The sequence below is a fragment of the Gopherus evgoodei genome, chromosome 9 (genome assembly GCF_007399415.2).
Source record: "Gopherus evgoodei ecotype Sinaloan lineage chromosome 9, rGopEvg1_v1.p, whole genome shotgun sequence".
Taxonomy (NCBI): domain Eukaryota; kingdom Metazoa; phylum Chordata; order Testudines; family Testudinidae; genus Gopherus; species Gopherus evgoodei.
Window position 1 is genome coordinate 13,736,196 of NC_044330.1, and position 24,748 is coordinate 13,760,943.

A 24,748-nucleotide genomic window follows, 5' to 3' on the forward strand; every position below is an offset into this window, starting at 1 on the left:
TTCTAATCAGTTAGCCCATCTGTACTTTCAGCGTTGAACTAACCATCTGAGTTGTAATTGACAATTTTTCTTCAGTATTAGGTTCTATTATGAGTGACTCAAAGGAAAGTCTTCATTAAAAATAAGATTGCTGTAAAGTTTATAAAGTTCAATGGATCATTCAGTTGTTCACAGACTATAATCAGTCAGATTCCTCCTATACTAGTAAAACCTATAAGGAAAAGCTGACTCACTGCTTGTTTGTTTGTTTTTCCAATGTCATGAGTTCGCTGCATTATTTTATTTGCCAGAAAACAAAAATCAGCTAAGGTTAGAGCCAATATTAGATTATAAACAATTCAGCTTTTCCAGCCAGAGCCTTGTGATGCCAGGAGTGTATTAAAATCTTAACATCTATATGTCAGCAGAAAAGTAAGAAAAATGTGGTGGAAGAGAGAGAAAAAAACCTTTGAGATTTGCTTATGGAGAGGCACATACCAAAAACCTTTCCATTTTCTTGCTTACTGTCTTGAACACATTTTTCCAGATTCATTAACATGACATAAATAACTAGATAAATTGAACTATCAACATACAGACCTAATTTAACTCAACATAGAGGGCTTCCATAAAGCCTACGTGCCATGTAACGATTGGTTTAAGGAGCAGTTAAGTGGTTTCTAGGACTTGGTACATTCCCTCTGCACTGTGATGAATTTCACACCATACTAACTTAAATATGATGAAAGAAAAAGTTAAACTATAACTTCCTATATTTGCTTTTATACTTGGAAGACAACCACTGTGTTTCATTGCATTTCAGTCTTCAGAATGGAAAGTACTGTAATGTTTCTAGGAATATCCTTCATTTACTCACACCATTTCTTCCATGACTGAGCCTGAAAAATCTTTCCCAACCTACCCTATGAATCCAGTCCATACACTATGTAGGTTCTAACCTCATCTCTTTCGTGGGTTTGGCACTAAGATAAAGTCCAGCTCAAACTTCTGCTAGCCTTGGATGTTCTAGAGTGCCTTCCTCGCCACTATTCAGCCCACACTCTTGATTCTCTAATTATGGCCTGATCTAGTAAGTACCCACAAATTCCACTAAAGTCAGTGGGTGCTAAAGAGTTTCAGCAATTTGGATTAAAACAATTTGGCCTTATTTTCAATCAGTTTGACTATGTATGTGGGAAAGTTTACTAGAATCATTCAGTAGTAATAGTAGTAGTAGTACTTTGAAAAAAACAATCTCACTCCTTTTGAAGTCAACAGTAAAAGTCATGTCGACTTCAAGGGAGAACAAGATCCAGACCTGTACTTAGTAGAGAAGAAAAGGGACATAGTAAGTTGTTATGGAGGATATAAAAGGACCACACTGTATGACAAACCTGTGTAAGTGAAAAGTTGCGTACGATTTCCACACATCCTTTTCATAATCCACAAATTTGCCTTCCCCTTCAAACTAATAGCATACAAGCAGCAAGGAACATGCATTAGGAAACTCATCTAAGCTTCCTCATATTGGCACCACAAGGAAACACTAATAATATTGTTTATTACAGTAACATTCACCTTCTTGTTGAACGGCATTGCATGACATACCTATGCTGAATTTTTAGTAATTTATGTCTCAAAATCTGTCACTTCTATGGCTCTTTAAAGGTAGTGATCAAAAATGAGTTCCTGGAGCTGCAAAGTCTATTTCAAGGGGTTTATCTAACACACAAGAGTGCAATCTGATTGACTTCTCAAAACACTGGAGAATATGCTGCAATTGGAGTCAGTCATGCTAACTAAAAGGTGTTATGGGAGGGTGGGAGGAAATGCTTCTAGAATTCAACACAAAGAAATAAACAGTATTATTCTACATTAAGATACTTTCCATCTGAAAGCATTAAAGGAATTTTTATGTCGGGAATTATTTGAACTTGTTTACCACAGGTACATATTAAAACAAGTTTTGAAAACTGATATTGTATCACTGAAAATCCTCTATATAGTCTACAATCTTCCAGCAAGCTTGAACATATCCTTCTGCATGTCTCAAACGGCAAAATTATGTTCCCAGATTAGACAAATTCTATAGGTCATAAAAGTTAAGGGATCAAAACAACCTAATAGAGTCATCAGCAACACATTTTTCAAACTTCAGTGTTTAAAGTGAGGCAACTACCACCTGATTTTTAGAGTTACTAAGAACAAGCAGCTCACCCCGATTTAAATTGGGGCATGTCTACACCTGAATTATCAATTGAATGTAACATCTGTTAACTATCAACTCTGAAAACTGTAGAACAGATAAGGAGACAATCCTTTTAACTGCCTGTGGTTAATCCTAAGGGTCATATAGGGTTAACCACAATCAGCTAAAAGAGTTGTGACTTTGCTTACCTTAGAATTTTGAACCATGCTAAATTAAATGGTGTTAAAACATGAAGGTGCAGAGAATCCTCCAGCAAGTGACCCGTGCACCATGCTGCAGAGGAAGGCAAAAAACCTCCAGGCCTCTGTCAATCTGCCCTGGAGGAAAACACCTTCCTGACCCCAAATATGGTGATCAGTTAAACCCTGAGCATGTGGGTAAGACTCACCAGTCTGCACCCAGGAAAGAATTCTCTGTAGTAACCACATCTAACATCCTATCACAGACCATTGGGCATATTTACCTGCTAATAATCAAAGATCAATTAATTGCCAAAATTAGGCTATCAAGCTTAGTCTTGAAGCCAGATATGTCTTGTGCCCCAACTACTGCCCCTGGAAGGCTGTTCCAGAACTTCACTCCTCTAATGGTTAGACACCTTCATCTAATTTCAAGTCTAAACTTCCTAGTGCACAGTTTATATCCATTTGTTCTTGTGTCCACATTGGTACTAAGCTTAAATAATTCCTCTCCCTCCCTGATATTTATCCCTCTGATATATTTATAAAGAGCAATCATATATCCCCTCAACCTTCTTTTGGTTAGGCTAAACAAGCCAAGCTCTTTGAGTCTCCTTTCATAAGACAGGTTTTCCATTCCTCGGATCATCCTAGTAGCCCTTTTCTGTACCTGTTCCAGTTTGAATTCATCCTTCTTAAACATGGGAGACCAGAACTGCACACAGTATTCCAGATGAGGTCTCACCAGTGCCTTGTATAACGGTACTAACCCCTCCTTATCTTTACTGGAAATACCTCGCCTGATGCATCCCAAGACCACATTAGCTTTTTTCAGCCATATCACATTGGCAGCTCATAGTCATCCTGTGATCAACCAATTCTCTGAGGTCCTTCTCCTCTTCTGATACTTCCAACTGATGTGTCCCCAATTTATAACCAAAACTCTTGTTATTAATCTCTAAATGCATGACCTTGCACTTTTCACTATTAAATTTCATCCTATTACTATTACTCCAGTGTACAAGGTCATCCAGATCTTTCTGTAGGATATCCTGGTCCTTCTCTGTATTAGCAATACCTCTCAGCTTTGTGTCATCCGCAAACTTTATTAGCACACTCCCACTTTTTGTGCCAAGGTCAGTAATAAAAAGATTAAATAAATTGGTCCCAAAACTGATCCCTGAGGAACTCCACTAGTAACCTCCCTCCAGACTGACAGTGCACCTTTCAGTATGACCCGTTGTAGTCTCCCCTTTAATCAATTCCTTATCCATCTTTCAATTTTCATACTGATCCCCATCTTTTCCAATTTAGCTAATAATTCCCCATGTGGAACCGTATCAAATGCCTTACTGAAATCAAGGTAAATTAGATTCACTGCGTTTCCTTTGTCTAAAAAATCCGTTACCTTCTCAAAGAAGGAGATCAGGTTGGTTTGGCATGATCTGCCTTTTGTAAAACCATGTTGTATTTTGTCCCAATTACCACTGACCTCAATGTCCTTAACTACTTTCTCCTTCAACAATTCTTATAGTGATCACACAGACAAATAAAGTTGTAGGGACAAGTTCTTCCCGGACACCTATGAAAGCTCATTCATTTCAATAGAGTCATACCGGTGTAACTGAGGGCAGAACTGATCTCCGTCTTTTGCTCTTTATGCCTCATTTAACATCAGCTGGAAATGAACACGCGCTGCTGAAAAACACAAACGTTTGCCTCCCCCTGCTCTCTCTTTTTTATTTTGTCTCTAAAACTTTAAGGGCCAGATTGTGGCAGAGTGTTAAAGTCAAACCATGTGACTCCTTGACCTCTTCCCTCAACACACACACTTCTCAGCACAGCCTCCCTGTATCTTTGCTGCAAATACAGGGTGATAGCAGGGATTGTGCACCTAGTTCTGGTGGGCAAGAAATGGGCACAGAGAGGCAGAGAGTTTGGTAAAACCTTGGCTCTGCCTCCATCAATTAACCGCCCAGCCCTGCTGAGCTAGTATGGGGAAAGCAGGAACAGGTTACTTTCCCCTTGAGCCAGGGGGGCTGTGAGCAAAATCCTCATGTAGCTCACAGCATGCACCACTCCTTACACAGGAATGAGTCTAAAGGTTCAATCTATCCATTAAGCTGAGAGTGCAAAGAAGTGGAAGGAAACATTTTAAATGTCAGTGAATTTAGTGCTTGTGACTCTTTCCTGTGCACTCAGCCTGTTTACATTTGCCGTGGACAATGCACAAACAGTGGCAGCACAAGCTTTCCCTCATTGCCCTGGCAATCTAAGAACTTTGAGGGGTTGTGTTTTTTCAGTAAAACAAGAGCAAGAGAGACATACCCAATAGCATAGTGATCAGGGCTCTCAAGTAACCATCTGTTATGTGGGAGATCAGGGTTCAAATTCTGGGTTGAAGCAACAACCTGACTTTTGCTCTCCCACATCCTAGATGAATGTTCTAACCACTTGACATTTTGACCAGGAATTCCATTCTAGACATGAACAACATTCCCCGAATGTTTCACTAAAACTAATACATTCCTGCAAAATGTTTTGGTTTCGACCAAAAAAAAAAAAAAAAGCATGTTGCTGAAAAAATCCCAACCAGCTCTAGTCTCATATCATGACCTGAACGGACTCCCGCTAGTGGGACAGTGATAGCCAGGTATCCACACCATTCATATTACTGCCTGGTACCTCTGCTGAAGGTGTCAATTAACATCAAGGCAGCCAGTATTTTTGGAAAGTGGATACCTGCCTATTAGGAATTGCTGTGAGACCATTTCCATAGGTTAGCAAATTATTAATGACAATATCCTGGACTGGATTGGAACTGGTGACGCAGACCCAAAATGTGCCATGTTCTGGCACCAATCCCCTGAGCTGTTCAATCCCCCATGTGTCTTTTTAAAAGTACATATTAAAGAAAATAAAATGTCGAATTCCCATGTGTATCTCACAGAAGCCCAGTTTGTCCTTTATAGGGGGTCAGAAGTTGTATATTGCTCATCTCTACCCTAAGGAAATTATACTTTTTTGCACCATGGTAGTTTTCCTCTATCTATCTATCTATCTCACACAGATACCCACACATGTTCATTTATATCTGTGCATAAATATAATAGCTGGCTTTCAACTTTGTTAGGTCATGAGTAGGAGGATGAATTGTACCTCAGGAGAAGAAAATTTGGTAGTACCTTCCTTTAGTGGTATTTTAAATAGTTACTGGATATACTGCAGACAGAGTCAAAAGCAAGATGGTCAGTATTGTATTTAACAAAAATAAGAATAGACAACATTTGTGTTAGTTTTCTTTTCATGAAGCAAACTGAGTCCTTGCATCATTCAGAAGTTGCCCAATGTCATCTGCCTACCTCTAATTAGTTGATGCCATTGACAACCAGTCTCTGATGTACAGGATCAGACGCTGTGAAACTGACAGACTGATCAACTGGGGTGTTGTGACGAGTTGAATCACAGAAACCCCCTTGGGAGCTGCCACCTGATGTGCCAAGAGTACCTGTGCTCCTGCCTTCCCTGCCAACTTGGGACCCCATCACCCTGTCTTACTGAGCCAGACACTCCCGTCTGCTCCAACACAGACCCAGGGTCTGAATTACTTGCTCCAAAGCTGCAGGTTTATCTGAAAGCAGCTAACAGAAGTGTGCTTGTCTTTAACACTCAGATGCCCAACTCCCAATGGGGTCTAAACCCTAATAAATCCATTTCACTCTGTAAAAAGCTTATACAGGGTAAATTCATAAATTGTTCACCCTCTATAACACTGATAGAGAGAGATGCACAGTTGTTTGCTCCCCCAGGTATTAATACATACTCTGAGTTAATTAATAAGTAAAAAGTAATTTTACTAAATACAGAAAGTAGGATTTCAGTGGTTCCAAGCAGTAACAGACAGAACAAAGTAAGTCACCAAGCAAAATAAAATAAAATACGCAAATCTATGTCTAATCAAACTGAATACAGATAATCTCACCCTCAGAGATGCTTCAGTAAGTTTTTTCCTCAGACTGGACATCTTCCAGGCCTGGGCACAATTCTTTCCCCTGGTACAGCTCTTGTTCCAGCTCAGGTGGTAGCTAGGGGAGTCTTAATGATGGCTCCTCTCCTCCCTTTGTTCTGTTCCTCCCCTTTATATATCTTTTGCATAAGGCGGGAATCCTTTTGTCCCTCTCTGGGTTCCCATCCCCTCCTTCACAATGGAAAGACACCAGGTTAAAGATGGATTCCAGTTCAGGTGACATGATTACATGTCACTGCAAGACTTCAAGCCTTCATTTCTCAGAGCCTGACTCACAGGAAGGCCTGCCTGCAAACAGAGCCATCCAGTCAATTGCCTTGGTTAATGGGAGTTCATCAAGATTCCAAACCACCATTAATGGCTCACACTTTACATAATTACAATAGGCCTTCAAAGTTATATTTCATATTTCTAGTTTCAGATATGAGTGGTACATTTATACAAATAGGATGATCACACTCAGTAGATTACAAGCTTTGCATGAAGCATATTCCCGTTACTTTATATTCACTCATTAGCATATTTTTATAAAATCATATAGGCTGTAACATCGCAGGTATGACCCATCACAACTCAACGAGAAGCACTCAAATGTAATCAAAACAATCCACTTGTATGTGAATTTCAAAGAGATGTCCTAGACCAGCAATCATTAACCCATTTATTTGTAGTAAGAGAAATCAAGGCTAGATACTAAGTCTATTTGTCTGTGTTTACCTGTATCTTGTTAGAAGTTTAACAATGTGATCTAATTCGCTTGTAAATGCTAAAATCCTGTTCTTGTCCCACAATGCTTCATTACTGTATTCTGTTGATTCAGAGATCAAAAGGGGATATTATCATTTAGATGTGACTTGAGGTGTAGTAATATTTTTGTCCCAGGCCTTGGCTACACGGGAGAGTTGCAGCGCTGGTGATGGGTTTACAGCGCTACAACTTACTCACCGTCCACACTTGCAAGGCACATACAGCGCTGCATCTCCCTGGCTGCAGCGCTGGCTGTACTCCTGCTCTGCCTGGGGTATAAGGATTGCAGCGCTGGTGATGCAGCGCTGCTCTGCAAGTGTGGCCACCAAAAGCACTGTTATTGGCCTCCAGAGTATTCGGAGGTATCCCAGAATGCCTGTTCAGCCACTCTGCTCATCAGTTCGCACCCTACTTCCCTGGCCTCAGGTGATCCGCCCTTTAAATGCCCCAGGAATTTTAAAAATCCCCTTCCTGTTTGCTCAGCCAGGTGTGCAGTGCAATCAGAATCTTTCCAGGAGACCATGTCTCCACGCGCCAAACGAGCCCCACCATAGAGCAATGGCGAGTTGCTGGACCTCATCAGTGTTTGGGGTGAGGAAGCTGTGCAGTCACAGCTGTGCTCCAGCCGTAGGAATTACGATACCTATGGGCAGATCTCAAGGACCATGCTGGAAAGGGGCCATGACCAGGATGCAGTGCAGTGCAGGGTTAAAGTAAAGGAACTGTGGAGTGCCTATTGCAAAGCCCGCGAGGGAAACCTCTGCTCAGTTGCTGCCCCCACGACCTGCCATTTTTACAAGGAGCTGGACAAAATACTTGGGGGTGACCCTGCTGCCAATCCGACAACCACGATGGACACTTCAGAGTGGGTGGGGGAGGGGGAACAGAGAGGGGAAAGGGGGGGAGGAAACCGAGAGTGAGGGTACTGTGGTGGGGGGAGACATCCCGGAGTCCCAGAAGGCATGCAGCCAGGAGCTCTTCTCAAGCCAGGAGGAAGGTAGCCAGTCATAGCAGCTGGAACTTGTTGGTGAAGGACAAGCAGAGGAGCGGGTTCCCGGTAAGCAGCTTTTATTTTCAGGATGGAAATGTTTCGGGAGAGGAGGGGGGGTTAGGGCTGCATGCATGCATGCCTACATGTGGAATAGCCCATTGATGTGGTCTATCACGTCACGGTAATCGGCCTTGGTAATCTCTTCAAAAGTTTCAGCCAGAGCGTGGGCAATGCGCTTGCGCAAGTTTATAGGGAGAGCCACTGTGGTCCTTGTCCCAGTCAGGCTAACGCGTCCGCGCCACTGTGCCGCAAGGGGTGGGGGGGACCATTGCTGCACACAAGCAAGCTGCATAGGGGCCAGGGTGGAATCCGCATTGCTGTAGAAGACCCTCCCGCTCTTCCCAGGTGACCTGCAGCAGCGAGATATCTTCCAGGATTAACTCCTGTGGAAAATGTTGGGAGAGTGTTCAGTGTAGATGCCCCCTGCAGTACTTTGCTTTCCCCAATGCACAGAAACCCCTGTATATCCCTGAAGCAATCATTCCCCCTTACTCACCATTTCCTGCCTCCTGTGGGTTAGGTGCGCTCTGTTTGGTATGGGAAAAGTATGCTAAAGTGAAGACTGTAAACTCCTTCACTGTGTGGGAATAACTGTCTGGGTGAGATTATAAACAATGCAGCCTGTGTTAACTGTTGCCATTTTTGTCTTTCGAACAGTGTCCTTGACTAATGGACTGCCCGTATCATCCACTGGCCAGAGGCTACAAAACCTCAGGAAGAAGCCGTGAAAAAGCAAAGAAGACATGCTGAAAGCAGTTATGGATCACTCTGTCAGAGAGAGTAAAAAACTGCAGGACTGGAGGAAAAAAGTCCAGGACTGGAGAGAAAGGGAAAGCAGGATCCGCCAGAGAAACGCAGCGGCTAAGAAGAAAAGCACAAAGCAGCTAATAAGCATCCTGGAGCGCCAAGCGGACTCTATTCAGTCACTCGTAGCCATGCAGGCAGAGCACTACCGTGCAGGCCCCCCCCCATCCCAAAGCTCTTTCCCTTGTGCCCCAATGTCAGCTCCAAACCCCCTTCTCCAGCATCCAGGTTCTTACCACCACCAGCTGCCCCCAACACCTGTACGTTCACCAACCAGCCCTGAGAACTAGGACCCTTACCCTCTGCACTCAACCCCCATCATCATGCAGTATTTTCATCCTGAAGTGCAGCAATCATTGCACAGCACTCCAGACAGGACATATTCAAACCTCTTACTGTACAGTTCACCACCCGACCCTCCTGCCCTTTTAGGTTCCCAAAACGTTGTATGTCTGTCAAGAAAGTTATTTTCTTTTCAATAAATGAATTCTTCGCTTTGAAAACAGTCTTTATTATTGCAGAAAGTGAAAGATACCATAGGAAAGAAACAGGCACTGCAAATCATTTTAGGAAAAACAGATTCCTACTAACATTGTAACCACTGCACTTCACTCCCGTGCATGGCATCAAACATTACTGTTGGTTTTCAGCCTCAGATTCCTCCCTCAAGGCATCCCTAATCCTTGTAGCCCTGTGCTGGGCCTCTCTAGTAGCCCTGCTCTCTGGCTGTGCAAATTCAGCCTCCAGGCGTTGAACCTCGGAGATCCATTCCTGGCTGAATGTTTCACCCTTCCCTTCACAAATATTATGGAGGGTACAGCATGCGGATATAACCGCAGGGATGCTGCTTTCCCCCAAGTCTAGCTTCCCATACAGAGATCTCCAGCGCCCTTTTAAATGGCCAAAAGCACCCTCCACAGTCATTCGGCACTGGCTCAGCCTGTAGTTGAACCGGTCCTTGCTCCTGTCAAGCTTCCCTGTATACGGTTTCATGAGCCAAGGCATTAATGGGTAAGCGGGGTCTCCAAGGATCACAATGGGCATTTTGACGTCCCCTACTGTGATCTTGCAGTCTGGGAAAAAAGTCCCGGCCTGCATCTTCCTGAACAGGCCACTGTTCCGAAAGATGCGTGCATCATGCACCTTTCCAGGCCAGCCTGTGTTAATGTCAATGAAATGCCCACGGTGATCCACAAGCTCCTGGAGAACCATAGAGAAATACCCCTTCTGATTAATGTACTCGGATGCTAGGTGGGGTGGTGCCAGAAAAGGAATATGCATCCCATCTATCGCCCCTCCACACTTAGGGAAACCCATTTGTGCAAAGCCATCCAGAATGTCCTGCACATTCCCCAGAGTCACAGTTCCTCTTAGCAGGATGTGATTAATGGCCCTGCAAACTTGCATCAACATGATTCCAATGGTCGACTTTCCCACTCCAAACTGGTTCGTGACCAATCAGTAGCAGTCTGGAGTTGCCAGATTCCAGATTGCAATAGCCACCCGCTTCTCCACAGGCAGGGCAGCTTTCAATCTCGTGTCCTGGCGCCGCAGGGTGGAGGCGAGCTCCTCACACAGTCCCATGAAAGTGGCTTTTCTTATCCGAAAATTCTGCAGCCACTGCTCGTCATCCCAGACTTCCATGACGATGTGATCCCACCACTCAGTGCTTGTTTCCCGAGCCTAAAAGCGGCGTTCCACGGTGCTGAGCATTTCTGTGAATGCCACAAGCAATTTAGTGTCATACGCGTCAGGCGACTCGATATCATTGTCAGATTCCTCACTGTCACTTTGGAGCTGAAGGAATAGCTCAACTGCCAAAAGCGATGTGCTGGCGACACTCATCAGCAAAGTCCTCAGCAGCTCGGGCTTCATTTCCCACAGAAATCGCGCTGCACAGAAACCATTGGGAGACTCACAATGGCGCCAAACATGGACGGAAAAACAGTGACTGCTGGGATGTGAAGCGATGCACCACGGGGTGTTGAGACAGGAAGCGGAATGACCCGCACCTTTCTTTCCCCTTCCCACAACCCACGGCACCAAAATGGGACAAGGTGCTTTGTGGGATAGCTGCCCACAATGCACCACTCCCAACAGCGCTGCAAATGCTGCAAATGTGGCCACACTGCAGCACTGGTAGCTGTCAGTGTGGCCACACTGCAGCGCTTTCCCTACACAGCTGTACGAAGACAGCTGTAACTCCCAGCACTGTACAGCTGTAAGTGTAGCCATGGCCCTAATCTCTCCTCCAAATTTGTAATTCCCCATAGTGAACTGTCTTGATAGTTTGAATGGCTAATTACCTTATGTTAATGAATACAGCCAGTTTACCTGTGTGTGCAAAGAAAAGAGAAGATTAGCTTCAAAACAACACTTTGCTGTGCCTGTTCTTCACTGGAGAAAGGTCCTGCTGTGACAATTGCTGTCAAGAAGTTTATCAACTTGCTAGAAATCTATAAAGAAAAAACCATGGGCCTGATCCTTTTTATCTCAGATCTGCTTAAACTTTGACAGGGAAAGTCTAAGTCACAAGACTGAGTTCTCCAGGTTTACTCTGAATTTACCTTGGAATTCTCATGGAAGAACTTGAACAAACTCTTCACCAGGACTGCCTATTGGACTATAAACTTTTAAATTGATTCTAGAAAGACTTTTACACATCAGCAGCCTGCCCATCTCTACTATGAAATTGTCCTAAGGACTTTTCACATATCTGTGTGTATACTGATCTCTTAACTACGGCAACTCTCTTCCTTCTTTTTTCCTTTTATTACTAAAACCTTTAGTTTTAGTTACTAAAGGATTGGCATCTGTGAGATTATTGGGTAAGATGTGAAACTCATATTGACCTGGGGATCAGTGTCTGGTCCTTTGGGATGGGTGGCCCTAATATATGGTGAATCTGGTTTTCAGTAACCACTCACTATATTAGACTTGGCTGTCTATATGGGAATCAAGCGCCGGGATGCTTAAAGGGGACTTTATTTGGTGTCTTGGAAACTAGTATGGTATTACAGAGCTGTTTTGTTACTGGTTTGGTGAATCTAAATATAGAATAAACCAGTTTTTAAGATTCTCTGCCCTATTTCTTGGTCTGCCCTGAGTATAGCATCCTCAGGTTGGCCCATCCAGGCACCCAGTCACAGACGCATTCTGTAGTTCTTGCATATTCTTTTATTCCAACATAGACATAATTATCTTTTCCTATAGAATGCAACAGAATTGGGGCAGAACACCGTCTGTCATTCTTACAGGGAAATAACACAGAACCCAATTCTCCTCTCCCTTACCCCAGTATAAACCAGGAGTAATTATACTTAAATCCATTGAGTTACACCTGTTTTCCAACAGAGTTAGTAGTGAGATAGGAATTAAATCTTTAACCTCACTAGGTGAATGATAATAATAAATAAAATAATAATGATTGCATCATAACATTAATACAGATGACACTTTATGAACAAAGTAAGACATGCTCTGCCCTGAAATGTTTAGATTCAAACACAAGAAAAACCATGGGACAATAGCTCAAAGAAGAGATCACTGGTGAGAAATGAAAGTGAGTCTGAAGAAGGAATTTGGAGGAGGAGAAAAGAGCTTGTATGATAGAGAGTGGGAGACTCTTCCAAGCTTAATCAAGCTGTGTTTTAACACAGGACCTTTCCAGGTTCATTAGCTAGTTGGCTACTTCAGTTCAGCGAGACACATTTAGAAATCTTTATTGCAAATGCCCTGCTTTGCATTCAATAAATGTTATTTCATAATGAATCAGAAATCTGTTTGTATTTACAGCAATACAAGCATACTGTAAATTAAAGCAAAATATATGTTTCTGTTCTGATATGGTCACTCACACGGCATCTTCTACCTTACATACATTTTTGTGCCATTTTAAGTCAGTTAAAATATTACCTAGAGAGTCATGTGCCTGACGTGATAATCTTCTGCAAAACTGAAGTTAATGAAGCACAATCACATGCTTACCTGAGCCGTATTAGTATTTCAAATACTAGATTTCCCACTAACATGTATGAAGATGTATTGATTCTCTGAAAATATAATTCCTGTTATAAAAGGTGTAATTGTTTTTGATCTACGTGCAATTTCCTTTCTTTGATCAGAAACACCTGTTTTTTTAATTGTATTGAGGTCTTGGCTGATAGAAAGTCCTTCAGAGCTGTAACCGTTACATGTTTAAGGCTAATAGATTTTCAAGATTGAATCCGTCAAAATACATTTAGAAATTTTGGATTTAATACAGAAAAACAACTACCCAGACACTCTGGGATTTAACCAGCTTCCTGAGTAATTGGAAAGATTCACTATACCCAAGATCATTATGACCTTAGAAACCTCACAATCTAATGATTGCTTAAACTCCGTGTTGACACTGAGATGTGAAAGGTAATGTTTCTGATTAAAGTTCCTCAGAAGAGAATGTTTCAGTTCTTCTAATGCTAAATTCCCTATTAAAGTCTAAAAGTTTAACCTTCTCCAAGTAACTATACAATAAAATATCCACCACCAAGAGGAATACACAGTACAAAGACATGGAGTACCTAAACATTTACATCTTAAAATAGATATCTACAAAACAGATTTTGCCGTCATCTTTGTGGCTATGGTTCAAGAAACAGAGGTTTGAAGGGTCTGACCTGTTTGAAGTACTGAAATTTTTTATTTCTAGAAAGCCTGAGAAAACTGCAGAAATATGCTACTAATATTTTAAGAAGCCACAAAATTTTTCCTCTTTACACATGATCAACCCCAAATCCCCAAAGTGTGTATATTCATGAGGCAATATATTTGCGTGATCAATTCTACAAATATATTTTCTGATAGGAGGTAAGATAGGTCAGCAAACAAACGTATATTACATGTAGTTGGTTGTTATCTAAAGGAAGAGTAGATTCCATATAAGACTTGGGAGATTATCCTAATTATCTGTTCAATTTACTGAAGGACTGGATGGCTTACACAATTGGTAACAGGACAGGGAGCTTTTCGAAACTAGATGACTAGGTGTTTGAAAACAGCTCTAGTGAGTTGTCACAGAAAGTTATTTTATTGCTGTTCAGTGGCGTATGTGAAATGTGCTGGTAATATCAGTTCATATCCTATTGGATTTTTCTTAAACCACCACAATTGCTGCCTTTATTGAGAGATCCAGCAGTAAAGGAAAGAGACAGGCAGGCCATGAAGACTGAGCTACTTCCCAACTGCTAGAGATAGTCTAGCTGTTAATGATCATTACTGTTCAAATTAATGCTCAGCGGCACAACAATGGCAGAAGAGCGTGGGAACAGTTTTCAGTGAAGTTGTACCCGATCTCTGGTGAACCAGATGATTTAAAATCTGCAGGGTTGTGAATCTGGCATCTTTCATGAGCACTAGACGTTCAGTTTCAACTATCTACCTGAAACACCTTTTACTGTCATGAAGAAGACAATTTCAAAGGGAAATGATTAGAAGTAAACTGTTCTTGTAAATAATATACCTTATAGCATGAGTCATTTTGAACTGGACTGGACAAAGCATTCCTCTAGAAGGAAAGATCCTGTACTGGTTGAAGAACAGAGTAGGAAGCTTAATAGATCTTTTTCCATCTATAATTTCTAAAATACAAAGAAGTTAGGAGCTACTTAACACATATTTTTATCTGAGGTCAAACTAAAATAACAACTTTAATTTCTGAAAACCAAAATGAATGTGAAAGTCACATATTAGCTGAATCACATACGTTTTCAATAGGGGTTGCTGAAAAATTCCAATTATTTTTTGCAGGATTTTCACCTCACAACGTTTAGTTTTCTTCAGTGAAAACCCATAACATTAAACCAAAATGAATTTTTTCTGTCAAATGTTTTATTTTGCTTGTAAAGCATTTTTTTTGCTGAACAAATTAAAATGTGGGCTCTTTGGATATTTTTTTGTCTAAACTGATGGAAAGACTCCAATATTTAACCCAAGCCCTCCTGAAATATTTGAAAATTGGACTGGCTAGGTCCTATTGTTCACTGGTCTCTCATGTGGAAGCACCCTGAGAGAAGTTCAGACTCTGCTAAAAGATGATAATCTTTTGAAGGCCAAATGATCAATGACTTGATTTAAAATAAATTAAGATTTACAACACAACCATGCATATGGTTGTCTATCAGAGGATACATTTATTGAAGTAAGATACTTTCTGTTAAAAGTTCATTTTAAAACAGAAAAGGCCACCATATAAAAAATAAATAATAATGTGCATTTATAAAATACACTCAATACAAAAACTCAAGGCTTTAAAGTTTTATTTTTTAAACTTGTGTTTCCCTCTCAAGTATTTATATGGCATATTTGACATATAACATATTTATATGACATATCCGAGAGTACTTTGATACTAGAACTGTTTAACTCTACCTTCAATCTGTGAATCAAAATTTACTATTTTAAAAAGCAAAGAGGGAAGTGATGAGATCTTCAAGATTCTTTTTACATGTCTTAGGCTTACTAGCAGAGCTGATAGAAAAATGGTGTATTTCATGAAAAATTTGAAAAACATCACATTTTAAAATATTGTTTATAAAACAATTAGAAATTTTCTGACTATATATGTTTTTATAACTGATAAATTTTTGTTTTTTCAATTGTTTGGGTTTTGTTTTCTTCTCTCTTTTCTTTCTATTCCCCCTTCCCACATACCTTTTCCAATGACAAATGGCAAAAAGAAAAAAGGAGTTCCAGAGAAAAAGAAAAAGAAATAAAAGAGGAAGAAGGGAGAAAAAACAATAACCAAAACAACACATGAAAAATGTCAAGAAAAAGAAAACATTAGCTTCCTTTTCAGGCCATTTTGTTTACTTAAAATATATATATATATATACATACTTACTAAGAAACTGCCCAGAAGAGAAAGGGGATTGGTGGTGTAAAGAGAGGGATAGGAGCAGGGAGCTTGGTTTGCTAGACTCTAGGTACTTCCAGAAGGTGCAAAGGGCATCTAGTAACGACACTCCCTCTCACCTCCCCATTGCTTAAAAGGCAGAGTGGTGAATATAATTATGAGGTGAATGGCATGGTATATGTGCTTTGTGTTCCATCTCATAAAACCCTCATGGCTTTTTGGAGGAATTTAGTGAAGGTTTTCAGTAGCTGTTTTTCTAAGAAAGAAAGAATCAGCAGGGTTTTTTGGGTTCAGTAAAAGTAATTGCTCTATAATGTTATCAGCACTGACCATAGCATCAGGCTGAAAAGAAAATGGCAATTAATTTGTCAATCACAGTAACTTTTATACTTGTGAAATGTTAATTCTAGACAAATCCACTACTAGTCTTATTTAGGGGGACAGATTGCCAGCACCAAACAATCCTGAATTGTCAATGACAATCTGCCAGCAAATGGTGATTCATTAACGTAGCAAGTGAGTATATGGTAACTTTCCTTACAAAATAGTCAGAGGCACAAATGTTACTTGGCAGCATCTCTCTTTCATTAATGTGGACAGTAATTAGCATGCCTGAATAAAAAGAGTTCACACTAAACAGGTCAAGGTCTCAGAATTGTTTGAATTCCTCTTTGGCTAAATAATCCAAATATTTAAATTAGCCTTCTTCCTTAATTCAGTTTCTCAGACAGAATCCCACTGAACAGTCCAATTGACAGGCACATGAAATTAGTACTTGCAGATTGTTTCTGTATCAAGAAATAACACTCCCTCTGAATCTGCTAATTAAATGAAGATGTGACCTTCTATATGACAAACTATTCTAAAAAAATATTCCTCTCTGAACAGACCAAGTCCTTACTCTGTCCTTCCACAGAACTCACAGTTCCCAAGTTAGTACCCAACACACCACCTTCCCGGGCTTGGTATTATTGATAACTCAATAATAATAATACTAAATAAATCTCAGCTTGAAGCTCCTCTCTGACACTGGCTGTTCCTAGAGTTTCCCTGCAGGACCTCCTCTGCCTTAGGTCCCTACTTGCCTCTCCCCAAAGAGACACTCCTAACTCTTTTATTGGAACGAATGGACCCATTAGACAGCATGATTCAGCAGTAATTAATGTTAATGCATGGTGTTGGCACCTAAGGCTAGTGTGGGTCAGCAGAAAAATCCTGCATGGGACTCTACTCAGGGTCTTCGGGTATGCCATCCTGTTAGCTTCTCATTCGGTAAACATCTCAAGATGGGCAAAAGATATAATATGAACCTCTCCAAACTACTGCCCATCTCTTGGAATGAGAAGCTGAAATGAACCTTTCAGCAGATTAAAAATGTTTATTAAGTTCTAATATGAGAGAGAGATTTTGAACCCAGTCAAAATCACAAAGTGCAAGAAGCCTCATAGAAATAGTTTGTTCTTAAGAGATCCGAAGATCCAATTTTAATGCCTTTCTTTTGCTAAGAAGAGAGAAGAGAGTTTGTTCTAGGAGATGGACTGATGAAAACATTAGAGCTTTAGAGGTGCTCAGAAAGAAATATTCACTGCATATGGGCTGTAACATTTGGTGCCCCATCCTTGCCACACTCTTTGCACTCAAGTAAGCTTTCCCTATGTCACTGCTGACTGCAATCAGTGTTTTGGTGGCATTTCTTAGCAAGTTGCCATAGCTGAGTGCTCTGGGAGAAGTATATTTTTCTTCCCAACATCCTCTCACAGAATAAAACAAATTATTGTTTTCCCTTACGGAGGTACTGTAGTGGGACTGATTACGTGGTTAAATTAAAAATGGGATTTATTAAAACTGGAGAGAAAAAAATCTTTAAAGAAAGATACACACTAAAACTCCAAGATTTGTGTGACAGCTAGTTTTCATCTGTACCAGCTATTCTACATAGGTACCAATCATCTATCCACAGGAAAACAAGCAATCCTTTTAGGCAGGCTGTATGTCAGCGAAATCGGCCTCTAGTCTCAGGGGCAGAAAGGAAGGAGACACATTTTTTGCAAGAGTTTTTGTTAAAAATTTGCCTCCTCCTCTTTTTTTTTTGTACTAGCTTTGATTTCAGGTATGGGGAAGGGATAGCTCAGTGGTTTGCATATTGGCCTGCTAAACCCAGGCTTGTGAGTTCAATCCTTGAGGGGACCATTTAGGGAAGTGGGGCAAAAATCTGTCTGGGGATTGGTCCTGTTTTGAGCAGCATATTGGACTAGATGACCTTCTGAGGTACCTTCCAACCCTTATCTTTATGATTCTATATCATTCTCCCATTCTGTTTCCTTCCCCTTCCTAGTTTCTAAGGGTCCCCAGTGTTTAACCTGCAGCAAACACCAAAAATAAGCATTTTAGGTCCTCAGAACAGTGATATTCTTGCATTATTTATTTATTTAGTTAGTTAGTTAGTGTGTGTGTATTTTGAGTATTCAACAAAATATTGCTGGTGGTCTCTGAGACCCTCTGGCAAAGCTAGCAAGGAAAGTCCCATTCAGGAGTAGAACAGTGACACAAGTTGTGCTGCTGTGTTGAGAAGCTGAAGAGGTGCTTTCATGCCACATATACCTGCCATGGGTCCACAATATTTCACATTTCTATATGGCAAAACCAGAATAGCCATTTCTCTGTTCCCTTCTAAAACAGGTTTATAAACCCTGAATTACAGATTTCAGCTCCAGTTTCTGACAAGCCTTTTCTCAAAGGACCTTGTTTCTGATGAACTGTTAAATATAAACTACAGTATTTACAATTATCTTTGGCACTTGCTGGAGTTTTTCAGCACTTTTTACAACCTGCCTCTGTTAGCAAGAATCTAATATGAATGAATTGACAACTTCTGCAAGAGGAGGCAATTTCCAAAAAAACAGAACTCACTCCATTTAAGCTGATGTACCTTTGAGGTAATCTCATAAATATCTGGCCTTTTCAGCAACTACTAGAAGCGATATTAATATTCTTTATAAGAGGATCATTCTTCTCTTTAAAGTGAGTAGCACGGAAGTGTCCTAAGCAGATGGCAAATTGAGAGCACTCATGGGAACAGACAAAAGATCTGTGTCTGGCTTTTCCAGCCTTCAGGATATACTTGACATGAACTAACAATTCTGGCGAGTTTTTGGAAGCAGTACTTCACATAATTTTTTTTAAATGTCACAACCAGTGTGGCATTTATGCTAATTAAAAATGATATCACTGTACAAAAAATACAGGTTCCCTTTGTGGTATTTTAACATTGTCTTGTTTCTTTAACATTTTTGTGTGTCAGAGAAGAATGCAGAAATCCATAACTGCATTGTTTAGACAAAATATTGCCCTTGCTATAAAAAAGCAGATTGGGTGAGAAAAAGCTGGCTCCTGGAAGGAAAGAGTGATGATGATCTAGCCTTGCTTAGGATTCCTTAGCTACATGAATGATGAGAGAGGCTGGAAAAAAATAATGCACCTACTGCTACCACAGACATGATTGTATGGGACTGAGGATTGACCTCCAACATTTCCAAGAATATGCTGGTGTTTGGGCAGAGTGGGAGAAGAGAGATTTCATTTGCCTTCCATTACAGGGCAGCATTTTATTTCTACTATTATTATCTATATTACAATTGCATCTAGGACCCCAATCCAGGATAAGGGCCCTGTTATGCTGGGCACTATACAAGCAAGTAACAAGGCAGTTCCTGCCTCAGAGAGCTTACCACCTAGGCATTAGACAAGGTAAAACAGGTGGACAAAACAGACAGATAATCAGGATGGGGTAGGATAGGAAGAAAAAGTAACAAAACAAACAGTGTTTATCAGAAAAACAGAATACCTCATGGACTTAATGCCTTAAATATATGATTTAAAATTGCAATTTTCTGAGAGGAGCTGGATCCAGTTTTCACGGAAACAAGACTGCAAATTCTGCATAGTGGGATTTGCAGTCTATCAACATGGCACCATATATATATATATATAAAACATCTCTTTAAACCTTTATAACAAAATAAACCTTGATAGGTCCCAGGAATGATTATAATCATACCTATGGTTCTATACAAAATGTTCAGCCAAAAAAGGCCCCCTTTTTTTCCTGAGGTGAGGGGAGAGCCATCTTATATGTCAGTAATCAGTCAATCCTGCCTGGAATCCACGAACCCTGGACAAGAGAATATCTTTCTTTGCTCTGTTCCAGAATTTTTGCTTCTGATGTATGCTGGGATCCAGAAGTAGAAGCTGCCCAGGAAAGCTAAATTAATCCAACATTTGAGTCAGACTTGGGTCCTTTCTTATTAGCCGGTATGTTACCCTTTAACCAGGTGGTGTGACTCCCAGCTTGATGAGACATAATCACACTATGTGACCTCTCATTGAGCTAGTGTGCTAATAATAGAGTGTAGCTGTGGCAGCATGACCAGCAGGCTGAGCTATCCAACCCATTTATGTGCCTAGGGTCTCAGACAGGTAAATAACGGGGGATGGCAAGCCCCTCCTGCCACTTGTGATGTGACAGCTACATTCTGTGCATGTAAGTGTCCTTGAGCTAGGGATCACATCCTGGGGTTAACCCTGGGGTTAAAGCATAGAAACACCCTCAGATTAACTGGTTCACTTTTCACTGATAATAGCGTCTTACTCCTTCAGCATTGAACTGTGCTTGGCTACAGAAATTTGACACTCTGTTTACGATAGGAATAAACAAGTAATTGACTATCAGAGTTCCTTCCTTAGTTCTTTCCATATATGAGTATACAAAACCAAAAAATTGGCACTGAAATACATGGGTGGCTTGGTTATTTTCCATATGTCTTCCCTATGCTCAACTCCTATGAAGTGACAAAAGATTCCATGTTTTAATATCATCCTCATTAGTACTAGAAAACAGCATTCCCAGGTATGATGCCACTGCTTCAGTCAATCTGCAGCTTCTGATTCTCTTATATAACAATAAATCAGGATAATGGGAAAAAAGAATAAGGTACCAGCTGAGAACACGTAGGAATATGGGTGGCAAATTGTATGTATCTCCATTGATCTAGTCGGTCAGAAATATGTCCTGGGAAAAGCAACTAAAATGCAGGATGTAGAGCTGGGTGAAAGAGTGATTTTTCTCAATTGTGGCTGAACCAAGAATATTGAAAAGAAATTTTGTTTTGCATCTGACAATTTTTGTTTTAATTTCTTGCTGAAAGAAAATATTTTATTTCCATTAGACATTTTAAATAATTTGTTTTCGAAATGCTGAAACAAACCATTTCAGCATTTCCAATTTTATTTATTTATTTATTACCAAAACCATTCACCAAATGCACATTTTTAACCAAAAATCTATTTGCATGAAAAATTTGCCCAGCTCCACTAGGGTTTTCATTCAACATTCTTCAAAATATTTCCATTTCATTTTAAATGATATTGAATTCTGTAATCTTTGAGAAATTATAGAAAGCTTATTAGACCAATTTCTGAGCTCCATTATACCAGGGTAACTGTGGAATAACTCCAATGACTTCTTGCTAGCTACAATGGTGTAATAGAGTTCAGAATTTGACCTATTCACTTTATACACTGCTGATTATAGGAGCAGTAATTGTTTCCCTTTGTGCAAATTGTTACCGCTGGTAAATTTACAAGTTTAAATGCCATTTGATAAACAGCTTTTAAAGATCATAAAAGGAAGAGAAAAATGTGAATTGTGCTAATGAATAGGAAATATGTTACTTTAAAGCTGCCAAGAAGTGGAAAAGCTGAAGGGCATGTAAGCATAGTGAGACTTAGTATAATGAACTCTTGAGGGCTTTCCGTAGAGCTAGTATAGAAATGTAGCTTATCCTTTCTGCCCACTGTTTAATCTGTATGATAAGTATTTAAGTCTGTTTAGTGTGTTTACTTGATTGAAAACAGTCACTGAATATCAAAAAGGTTACAGTGAAGATGTTTTCTTTCTGTGGCACATAATAGTCTAGTTGCCTGTGAGCTGTAAGACTTCAGTCTAATTTCGGTTGTTGGGGGTAGTGTGTGGGTGGTGGTGTTGGCTTCTGATACACAGGAGGTCAGACTAGATGGTCTAGTTGTCCCTCTGGCCTTAAACTCTATTTGTCAGTATTCACTCAGAAGGATCTCATTGTGAAATTAAGTAAAAGCAACCAACGTAAATGGAAGAATTGTATCATCTGAGAAGTTGAGCTGTAAGGAGAATATCATATCTCTAACCTCTGTTGCCAGTTGCTGAAGAGAAGGAGATGCTACAGGATGCAAACTTGAGTTGCCTCTTACTGGGTTATGAAGGCTAACATAAGCCACAATGTTTCTCTGGAGAACTTTCTTGAGATCCTACAACATAAGCACAGCAATGGTTATTAATATGCATGATTATAATTAAGGCTTGTTTTCTTACTTTAGTTCCTTTAAGGGAAAAAATACACCCTATGTTTTTCCTCCACTATTATTCCCTAAGTATTACTTAACTTTATTTTCCTATAATATCATTTTAAAATCTTCAAAGGATATTTGAGTTTTAATTCTCTGTAGCAAAAGTTATAATTCCATTTCACACATGATCCGAACAAAATGCAAACAAGCCCTGGAGGAATTAAGAATGACTATAGCTTCAAAGCCAAGAGTGAAAACATTACATACGGTGAAACAACAAGAAGGGCTTTTAAACTTGCGCCTGACAGAAGCCAAATTTCAAAAGTAATCATTATTAAACAGTTAAATGCACTTGAATTTTCAGACCAGGAGCCCAAATTCAGATTTGAATTGCATAATTTATCCAGTGTTGTCATTTGACTACATTTTAAACAAGGGAAGTAGTATGTATGAACCACTTCAATTATCTTTTTTAAAAGATCCTCTTTGCTTTCTCAATAATGAGCTGCTCTTTGCATGAAGTGGCTCTTTATATTGAGTAGAAGAGGGGTAGCACCATTACATCTGATGTAAAGCTGACTTCAAGTGGACCTAAACAAATTTTGCTCCCACTCAGCCACATGGATTCTTTCAACTTGATTTTTTATCTCCCCTCTTGTTTTGAAGAATAATCAGGTTGGAAGGATGAGGTTTTGATAAGTGCTTGCTGCTTCCAACAAATGATAAGCAATTAACCCTTTATTTATCTATTATTCTAATTCAGCAGCCAGGAACTTCACTGCAGGCTTCTTTTTTTCAATTGATCAACGGCAATCCATTGGAATCTTATTTAAGCTGGATAGCATGTCTGATAAGCTATTTTCATTGAGTTGCTGCTGATTTACCATTCAGTTGAAGCTAACCGCCCAGGAATAGTGCATGTCAAATTGAATCTAACTTTTAAACCCACCTGGTTGATAACTGAATAGTTATTAGTCACGGGGACTCCAAAACATATACGCGATTAATGGCTTGCATGTATGGAAACTTCCTTCTCTCACTGTTCAGCTACACCAGGAGAAGGGCAGGAGACAGTGGATGCGGTTTACATAGTCTGCAACTTTATTTCTAAATGTCAGGGAATACCCAGCAGATAAATGTGTATAGTGCAGTTAATGTCATTCACAGCTGAGGTGGCCTTTTGTCAGCCCTGCATCAAGCACCGCTGAGATGCCAACATCTATTGCTAAGATTAATATGATTTAACCCAATTGCTACATACATAGGTGCCAACTCCACAGGTACTCCTGGGCTGGAGCACCTGTGCGGAAATCCTCCCCTTCAAAAATCATAAATTCCCCTCTTATCCTCATGTTTTTCTATCAGCTCTAATCAATGTGTTTTTGAAGCTCTCTGATCTATGAGTATTTATGCAATTAGTTAAATGTCCTATCAGTAGTCTCTCTTTTTTTTTTGTTAGTAAAAATATAATTCTCCTAATCATTTTCCACAGTAAAACAAATGTTATCTTGCTAGCTAACCAGGGTGCAGCTTTGATGGCACTAGGAGAGAGAGGGAGGAAAAATCTCATCCAGAAGCATCTGTCGTGGTTCCAATAGGATGAGTTCAAAGGGTCCAAATTGAGGTCCATGTAACTCAGTAGGCTAGATGGACACTGACATGAGTAAAACACTGCACAGTGGGGCAATATGTTTCCATAGGTCTCTTGCAGCTCCCCTCTCCAACCTCCAGCATGGAGGAGGGGAACAGTTTGGAACCTTGGTTTCCAGTCAAGGTCCCTGGGCAGGTCTGAGGTGTGGAACAGGCATGGCCTCCATGCTCAACGTCAGGCTTATAGTCCACCCAGGTCATTGGTGCCAGCTGTGGTGCCAGTTGAGTTCTGCACAGGAACAACCCTGCCACATAGTTTGGACTGTTTATCCCACTTAAGTAATTGTTTTAATATAGCTGCGGCTTCCACACAGCCATATTGTAGTGTCTGCTTTTCAGTTTCCATGGCTACATCATCAAATGTTTTCATTAATGACATTATCTCTTTCTCTCCTTTCTGTTTATAGTTTTTACCTCTGCCCATTCATATGAGCCAATGTTGCCAAATGATGTTCCTCCCCATGAGCAGAAAACAATGGTTCGATCAGGCCTCCAGCCTCTCTTAACTTTTAGCATCAAGGCTTGTATAAATGCTGTGATGACAGCAGTGCTACTGGCCCATTCTTGTCCACTGTAACCATATACACTGTTGTGGTGGCTACCAACTATGACATATCTATCTGAAAAGAAAAACAACACCATCGAAACATTTACTTCAGTTAGACTTTACCAGTAAAATAATTCCCAAAATAAAGGCTGTACTGTGCCCACACTTGATGGTGTCACAGATACAGATATTTAAGTACTGTCAACGCAAGCTTGCACGATCCTACCAAGATCTGTGCAAGATATATACAACTCTCTCTACTTGACCTACACCATCCTAATA

The 24,748-nt window shown here is 40.3% G+C and overlaps 1 protein-coding gene across 3 annotated transcripts in view; it reads right to left on the reverse strand.

The window, feature by feature from the left end:
• Positions 1–24,748, reverse strand: part of NAALADL2 (N-acetylated alpha-linked acidic dipeptidase like 2) — a 921,662-nt gene that overhangs the window by 198,712 nt on the left and 698,202 nt on the right. For all 3 annotated transcript variants that reach the window (XM_030575533.1, XM_030575534.1, XM_030575532.1), the window contains 2 exons: positions 24,334–24,539; positions 22,111–22,230 (listed from right to left, as the gene is read on the reverse strand). In XM_030575533.1, coding sequence (XP_030431393.1) covers positions 22,111–22,230; positions 24,334–24,539 — 326 coding nt within the window. The remainder of the gene's footprint in view (positions 1–22,110; positions 22,231–24,333; positions 24,540–24,748) is intronic.